At 40.5% G+C, this 8,865-nt stretch overlaps 1 protein-coding gene across 3 annotated transcripts in view; it reads left to right on the top strand.

Annotated features, from left to right (window-relative positions):
• LOC134466878 (inositol polyphosphate multikinase-like) overlaps nt 1–7,049 on the top strand; it is a 46,865-nt gene extending 39,816 nt beyond the window's left edge. For all 3 annotated transcript variants that reach the window (XM_063220778.1, XM_063220780.1, XM_063220779.1), the window contains one exon: nt 862–7,049. In XM_063220778.1, the coding sequence (XP_063076848.1) occupies nt 862–1,231 (370 nt within the window). In that variant the 3' untranslated portion in view covers nt 1,232–7,049. The remainder of the gene's footprint in view (nt 1–861) is intronic.
• Nucleotides 7,050–8,865: the final 1,816 nt, after the last annotated feature.

The following is an 8,865-nucleotide window of genomic DNA, read 5'->3' as shown; positions in this document are numbered from 1 at the left end:
AATATATATATATATATTGTTAGTAAATGAAGGATGAATCACCACACACTGGTATCTTTGCTGGTAGTTTATTTGGTGAACAACGTGTTTCGCTATTGCTTCATCGGGTTGACTCTGACATTACGCATGTCACCCAAATGTTACCCCTATCACCTTTGGGTGATATGCGTAATGTCAGAGTGAACCTGATGAAGCAATAGCGAAACGCGTTGTTCACCAAATAAACTACCAGCAAAGAATACCAGTGTACTTGAATTACTCTTACTGCACATCACCAGCACCTGGACAGTGGTTGTGCACAGGGACGTTACTTTGAGTATATATATATATATTGTTATCGTGATGGGGCACGATAGACGCTTTTCTTTCTCCTCTGTCGTTTCTATCGTGATGAATTGATTATAACCATTATCACAGCTAATGTGCAAGTTAATATTATTTTAATAACAATTAAAGAAAAATGGAAAGAATAATCGCAAACATTACATCATTGTAGTATATCGTGATCTAGAACAGTGTTTCCCAACCAGGAGTACGTGTACCACTAGGGTTACGCGAGCACACTGCAGGGGGTACTTGGAAAAATGTTACTACAATAACAAATGTATGGACACTGGGATTGAGAAAGCGATATAGAACATGAATTAGGGAGTACTCATGGCACAACTTAGAGGCTTAGGGGGTACGCGAGACAAAAAAAGTTGGGAAAACATGAATAAGGGGGTACTCATGGCACAACTTAGAGGCTTAGGTGGTGCGCGAGACAAAAAAGGTTGGGAAACATTGATCTAGACCGGTTATCATAATGTAAAGTAATCCTTAATGTGATGTTCGTATGTTTTTTTTCCCCATATCACTCAGCCCTACCTGGAGGCACCACCACCACAACAACCACCAGGTGGCAGTAGCGGATACTCGGCAACAGCAACCCAATGGCAACCGCATCCCGAACCCAGAGAGGGGAGACGGAGATGGAGACGGAGAGAAGGGGCAAAAGGATACGGAGAGGGAGGTGGAGAGGAAGGAGGAGGAGGAGGAGGAGGATGATTGTGGCAAGGGGAAGGGGGGAGTGAGAGGAGGGCAGCAGGGAGGAGGAGGAGGACGGGGGGAGGACGTGGAGGTTCGGATGATCGATTTTGCCCACGTCTTCCCCGGCGACAGCCCAGACGCCGGCTACATTTACGGGCTGAAGAACCTGCTGCGGGTCCTGGGCGAGCTCCTGGAAGGGTAGATGATGACGACGCCTCTCCTCTCATCCCCACACCTCTACTACTTTGCCATTGCCATTGCCATGGGGTTCCTAACACACACACACACACACACACACACACACACACACACACACACACACACACACACACACACACACACACACACACCTTTCCTCGTTGTGAAAGTCTCAACCCATGGCACTCATGTTGTACATTAAAGGCATGGTTGGTTGTGGCCACACACACACACACACACACACACACTCGCCCTAAAAGTCTGCACTATCAGCACTCAAGAAGGGAAAACATTTCCTTTATCGATCTTATGTTTTGTGTGTGTGTGTGTGCGTGCGTGCGTGTTTGAGAGTGAGTGCATTTGTCTGCCTGTTGGTTCGTTTGTTGTCTGTGTACGTGTGAGTGTGTTTGTCAGTATCTTACTCAGGTAAAAAAAAAAATCGATCTATTTGCGTAAAGGTCCTTGGCAAAAGGTTAATTATTTCTTGCCAAGCGTTTGCAAGCTTGTCTCGCTGTAAACTTTGACACACACTTCAGAGCTTCAGAGTGTTTATTTTAGTACTGTTTCAAAAGTTTTGTTTTTAACCATTTATTTTTCTGTTCTCAATGGTAGCTGTTAGGAACGCATATCTCTCCTCTTCCATACTTGCTGCCAAATGTATGTATCCTGTCTGTTTGGAAAATCCTGTTGATGGTTAACGAAAACTTTTAATTGCCATTATTATTATTATTATTATTATTATTATTTTAAATACTTATAATTTGTATATAGCATTTACACGTGACAGCTAGTCTGTTTTCTTTTGACCCATAATAACCATAATATGCAGCGTTGTGAGGATGGTGAAAATTGATGAGAGAATACAAGATGACTTATTTTTTTTTAATTAAGGCGCTGTTTCCACGTAGCAGGATATTTTTTTAGCAGGGTATTTTTTTCTCCTGTTAGGTGGAAACGCAACATGTGGATAAAAATAAATTCTCCATTGTAACAAATGTGTTTCAGCCCCCTAAACAGGATATTTTTTTCTCCTGCTTTTTACACCTGGATTTTAATTATCTGCTACTTGGAAATGGAAGGCCAAAACCAATGCAAAACCAATGCAAAACCAATGCAACCAGGAGAAAAAAATATCCACATATAAAAATATCCAGCTACGTGGAAACAGCACCTAAAAGACATGCGATCTGGAATGTTTCTTTTATGTATCCAGGGGACACTGCCAAATGGGGTATATTGGGGTGCGTACTGTATGTGCATGTGCACACCATGCTAAAGAATGTTTAAAAAAAATGCCCTCTCTTGTATTGACCAAGGGGCGGTTTTGTGCCACCTGGTAGGATTTCTAGCGCAAGTGTTGAGCGGATCTAATGCTATGCCCTTTTTTTTTTTGGTTTGTTTGTTTGGTTTAAAAAGATGTAGGCTTATCAATTTTCTGGTAACAGCATTTACCAAGCTTTTTTTAAAAATCCAATTGATATCATGTCATAGAAATCTAGAGGTGAAATCATGCAAACCTATCAAATGTATTTGAAATGCAGAAAGTAAGTTTGAAAACAAAGGTACCCATTTGCAAATTCGCCCTGGTGTCTACCCCCCAAATCTAGCAATGTTACAGTAAGTCAGTTAAAGGTGGTGCAGTGCAAAGCATATATTACGTTTGAAATGGAAATTTCATGCGTGTCGCCTCTAACTATGTTAGCTACTTTGTTGTTTGCAATGCAATTTCCCATTGGCAACTACTCAAGTTGCTAACTGGCTAACAACTACACTTTCGAGAAACGCACCCTAGTGTGGGTAATTTTTAATAGTTGAAGTGCATTCTGAACATAATGACATCTCATGCGTTAAAGCTCGTTGTTATATATGCTGATATCATTTTTAACCTATTTTTTGCTGTCTTCATTTTGTGTGTGTGTGAGTCAACTTTGTACTCTAAAACATCTCAAACCCGTGTTTTGGTGTGAATGCAAAAGGTTTCCTTTTTTAAAATTTTTGTTTTAATTGTTATTATATTCTTTTTATGGAGTTTTAAGATTGTTGCTGGTTTATTGTTTTGTTTTTATTTTTAGCCAGTGTATGCATCAAGGATAACCTCACCGTTACTCCTGTAAACATTTTGCTTTTTATGTTGTAGCCATTGGATGCGACGACTTTTTAAAAAATGGTTGCTTTTATGTTGTAGCCATTGGACATTTTAATATTTGTTTGCCACATTCCAGTTTTGATTGCACCTGTTGGAAACCTCAAAAGCATCTCAAAATTTAAATCTTAACAATGATGATAATAATAATGACGGATGCCTCCATGCTTCTTGGAGTGCTGCTCACTCAACAATTCAAAAGAGAGAAGTAGATTTCACAGCATCAAAGAGACTAAAGAAGAAGACGATTGCAATAAGGGGGTCACAGTGAGCAAGGGCTGAACATGAGAACGCCCTGCTTTTGTGTAGAAGCTCAGTTTGAGTGTAAGACATGCTTTATATCCGACAGCACTTTATAAAAAAGAAAAGGCCTTTTCATCAGGGCAGCAAGACGACAATGATTTTGCAACACTACTATTATCCTCCGGCTCCATTTTTGCCAAGTGTTGGACATGTGGTTCAGCTGTCAGACGGCACTGAGTTGTCTAATGTGTTTTGATTGCCAAACAACACTCCCCAGTGCAATTGTCTACCAGAGAAGTAAGTCCTTCCAAAGCATCGTTGCGTAACCATGGCAGCGGGGTAGCTGTGTCCTAAATGGCGGTCTTGCTGATTTTAAATGCCACATTTGGAAAATGCACAACTGGGTGTAAACACAATATCCGGGGCCCAGGTACCGGTACATATGCAGAGTATTCTGGTTTTAAAACGGAACATTGGCAGTGTTTGGTTTAAAACAAGTTCCGGAATATTCCGATTCCATTCACTGAACAGCGTTCTGTACCTGGATAATAGTCCTCCCGACACACGGCCACATTCGATATGAATAATTAAAGACTACACGACTCTACCACAAACGCAAACCAAATACTGCCACCACTCCATTAATAATTGGAATATTCCTCGCATGTTGCCGTGCTCAGTGTCTCTGTTTCCTCAAGATTCTCCTGTAGAAGAATATACTTATAATAATAATAATAATAACTTGGTTTTATATAGCGCCTTTCAAGGAACCCAAGGTCGCTATTTGCTCCTTTTTTTACAGTCAGCATAATGAACTTCATCAACCTATTTATATGTCTCAGACTGTGTTTTCAACTCAAGATTGATGAGCTGTTAAAAAAAAGTCATCTGATGTTTTCTAAGAGGATTTCGTACCTGGAAACCATTAAGTCTTATCTCAGCCATCTTGTTTTGCTCCATGTCATGTTTTGTGATACTAGGGGTTCTTCAGATAAAGGTTTAACCTTTTTTTCTCATTTCTTTTATAGACATTTTCAGTTCACTGAAGTATCTTGTTTACATTCCTATGTATCTATCTTTCGCAGGCTAACAGTACAGTTGTGTGCTTTCTGTGTACATGTAGTTGCCGGCTTGCAACCCTTTGAATTTTGATTGGTGAAGCACTGATTCTGGTTAGTAATACCCCCATGATGTTTTTTTTTTTCTTAACTGTGAACCAACCCATCACTTTTGTGAAACCGTGAATTTCAAATGAGCCTTTAGTGAAGTCTGCATTTCCTTGTGGTTTGAAAACATGTTCATGTCATGCCTACTGTGTCAATCGTATAGGAAATATATAATAACCAGAAAATTCCAGGAAAGCGGTCGTCATCTTTGAATACCAAAGATGATTATGATGAAAGCCAGTTGAAGTGGTAGGTTTGTCATTACAATATCATGGTTAATAGCATGTGACATAGTAATATTATCAAATATAATATTATCTTAACAAGGCCTGTTGGATTTCAGTAGAAAACAAGTGCATGTGTTCTGATATACAGCAATGCATTAGTCAGTGTCGCATTTGGAGTCACATGCGAGGTAATTCTGTACGTTTTGTGTTTTTTTTGTCAGCTGAACATTCATTTTCAGTCTATTCAGAGCTTTTTACATTTTCTTTTTGTCATGTTTAGTTTGTTCTACTTAATCCCAATGCGCTCAACTGAAATGAAATTGTGTGGGGATGACTTAAGTCTTGGCTAAAGTCAATTTACTCTCATACAATTGGAAACAGTGCCAGTCTTTTGCCGTTGCATTCTACTTTTGTGTAATCGTGGATAAAATGCATTTATTCGTACACTGGATTTCTTTTCTTTTTTTTCTTTTTACAATGACCAGCCAGATCCTCAACCAATCACGGCAGTCTGTGACAGTTTGGATACACCTTAAAAACCAAAAAAGAAAAAAAGAAAGGACAAAAAAAAGACAGAAAAGCCTGTCTTTTCAGCACAAGCTAGAGCCCAAGGTCTTTGATCCTTCAACCTTCTTAATGTGGCACATCAGATGATCTAAATCTGACTGGTCTGTTGTGTGTTTGTAAGACAACATGGCTCACCAAGAACATGACTGCCAAAAGAGCAACGTACAGTACATTGACGTTTGAGAATTACAGGAGGACTCTTCAACCGTTAATGCTCAAGTTAAAAAAATGTTTATATAAAGAAGACATGTTTAGTTGTGCTCCTTGACCATTTTTAGACCAATCATCTGTGCTTTGACTTGGTTCCAGTACATGCTCTGCCCTTTTCTACAGCGCGGTGGTGCGACTCGCTCCAAGTAACCTTTCTTGGCGTGTAGCAGGCTTGTACGAAATTCCGAATGGAAAGAATTTCAATTCAAAGTGATGCCATAATACGAACACTAGGTGGTGGTGTTCTATGTACTTTCAATGGGTGGTGTAGATTAAATTCAAAGAAATTCAAGGTAATGGCACCACCTAGTGTTCGTATTATGGCATTATTTTGAATTGAAATTCTTTCCATTCGGAATTTCGTACAAGCCTGGCGTGTAGATAGCACTCCATATGCAGAGTGATACGGGCAAAGATTTTCTTTGTAGAGTAAGATGATTCAAACTCCGCCCACCCATTGCAAAGGAGTGCGCTCAAGTTTGGTCTCCTAAGGGGGCGTTGTTGATCCCTCCTCCTTCTTCTTCTCTTTCTGTGGCATTTGGTGACCGCTTGCATAAGATATGCGCTTCCGCCATCTACATTGCCAAGGGAATTCCATTTATTCTCTCAACCTAAAGCCTTCAAAAGTCTCCTAACTGCAGGCAGAGAATCGTATATGAGAGTGAGATAAAGCAGGCGGGTTCTTTTCCGGTATCCACTTTACGTCGGGTGAACGGCCCTTTAGGAGACCTTCGATTAGGAGATCTTCGGAGTCTTGAGGTAGAGAATAAATGGAGTCCCCTTAGCGCTGTAGATGCCGGTAGCGCACGTCTTGTGCAAACACCAGGAAAAGAGAAGAAGAAGGAGGGACAACACCCCCACCAAATTTAGAGCACACGCTTTTGCATTGAGTGGCCGTGTTTCGATTCCTCTTTATTATATATCCAACCTCTTTGCCGCAGGTCTCCGAAAGGGGTGTTCACATGACATCACATGGATCCCGGAAATGCACGGCCTTGAAACATTTTACTCTACTCTACTCTCTTTGATATGGGCATAGGGTGCTGGGGGTGATATATACGTATGTATGTATGGGGCTGTCTTTTACTGTGTGTCTGCTGTTTGTTCCTTGCGAATAATATTGCAAATGAACTAATCATCTTTTTTTGTAAATGATGTATTGTAACATGTTCAAATGTACTATTTAGATGGATATAATGATGGACAAAAACAATACATGTATATTTGGCAAATTATAATTACTAATAAAATAAATTCTAATGACCATTTCATGATTTTTGTGGTCTATATTTAAAATGGCTTTGTGTGTTTTGGAGTGCTCGTCGTTGGAAGTTTTTTTGTTTTTAAATGTGATTGGCAGCTCTTCAACTCTGACACAAAACATTGTATGCATTCCAATAGAGCTCTTCAGCGTTGACGTCAACTTGTATGCGGCGTTTGGACTACCGGTTCCCTGGCGATTTTTTACATTGCAAAACGCCATAGAGATTCAGGTTTGGCAAAAATATAAGTTGCACGGCAACAACGAACATTAGCGTGTCCCCGCATCCCTTTCTCATTAGTGGAACGGATCGTATCATCATGTTGGTGTATTCACATGTTAAATCATGACGATTATAATTCAATATTGCTAACCCCTTTCTGATCATTAAAACTTCCGAACTACATACTTTCCTTTGGTTGCCATGGGTACAACCTTCCGCACGTACATGCCGTTAGATACTGGCGCCGTTTCTGTAGTCGCCAAAAGCTTCCGGGTTTAGCATATGGACGCAACATCGTATTTATGTCGAAGTTTGACACAAAATGATCAACCATGTCATACCTACAGCCTATTTTTAACACCCTCGACAGTTTGCGGGGGTTCGCTAAGCGCGTGCTTGCACTCGGAGCTTATTTGAAATTTACCCCTATTCATTCCCAATGGAGGCCGGAAGCCGATAGGAACCAGGACGTCCTTAAATGCTAACATGAAAGACTACAATCTACTACATGCTTCCGCTTCCGCTGAAGAACTCTATATGCACACTCCCGTCCTCCACTTGTGCTTGTGGCCTCGCCCCGCCTTCTGGCTTCCCCTCCGTGGAGAAAACAATAAAGTTTCCCAGGTGTCAGCCTAGCCACAACTGTTTTTGGGGGACTGTTCTTCAATCACCATCCCAATTGCAAATGAGAAAATGACAGCAAGACATTGAATTAAACCAAAGATTCTCTATTCTGCATTTAGATCGTCTCTGATTAAACTTCTACCGTCAGGGACGTCATCACTAGGCCGCAAGGGAAGACGGGAGTCTGCATATCAGAAAGAACCCGTTGCCTTGCATGCACACACCTGAAAGAGAAACTTAAAGGGACACTGTGTGGGATTTTTAGTTGTTTATTTCCAGAATTCATGCTGCCCATTCACTAATGTTAACTTTTTCATGAATACTTACCACCAGCATCAAATTCTAAATATTCAATATGACTGGAAAAATTACATTTTTCATACATGAAAAGGGGGATCTTCTCCATGGTCCGCCATTTTGAATTTCCAAAAATAGCCATTTTTGGCTGCAAAAATGACTGTACTTGGACCACACTAGAAAATATTTGTTTATTACTTAGTAAACATTCATGTAAAGATGAAATTTGGCAATAGGCAGCCCTGTTTCAATGAGCAGCATAGTTGCAGTACCTTTTTTGACCATTTCCTGCACAGTGTCCCTTTAAGGCTGCATTTGCTTCAGGACGCTATGTAAATGTCTCACTCGACCAATGGGTCATATTCATGAATGGACTGCTGGCAATCTTTTCCATGCGTCTCAGAGTGTGCACACAGACACAAATACACACACACACACCTGCTGATACCATTGACTTTCAGTACTTGAGCAACATGTAGGCCTAGGCTTTTGATAGGTGATGGATGGACTAACCCCAGTCAGGACACCTGCCATTCATGTCATGGAAACAGTAGCCTATGTTTAACAATGTTGTTTAGGCCTACTTTATTGATGGTAGGTTAATTAGTTTTAATTAATTTTACGCTTCGTGTCGTGGCCGCATCATTATTTTTCCTGTTATACGCACACCGTGTCAT

Source organism: Engraulis encrasicolus, chromosome 17 (assembly GCF_034702125.1).
Source record: "Engraulis encrasicolus isolate BLACKSEA-1 chromosome 17, IST_EnEncr_1.0, whole genome shotgun sequence".
NCBI lineage: Eukaryota > Metazoa > Chordata > Actinopteri > Clupeiformes > Engraulidae > Engraulis > Engraulis encrasicolus.
This window is presented reverse-complemented; position numbering and strand designations above follow the sequence as displayed.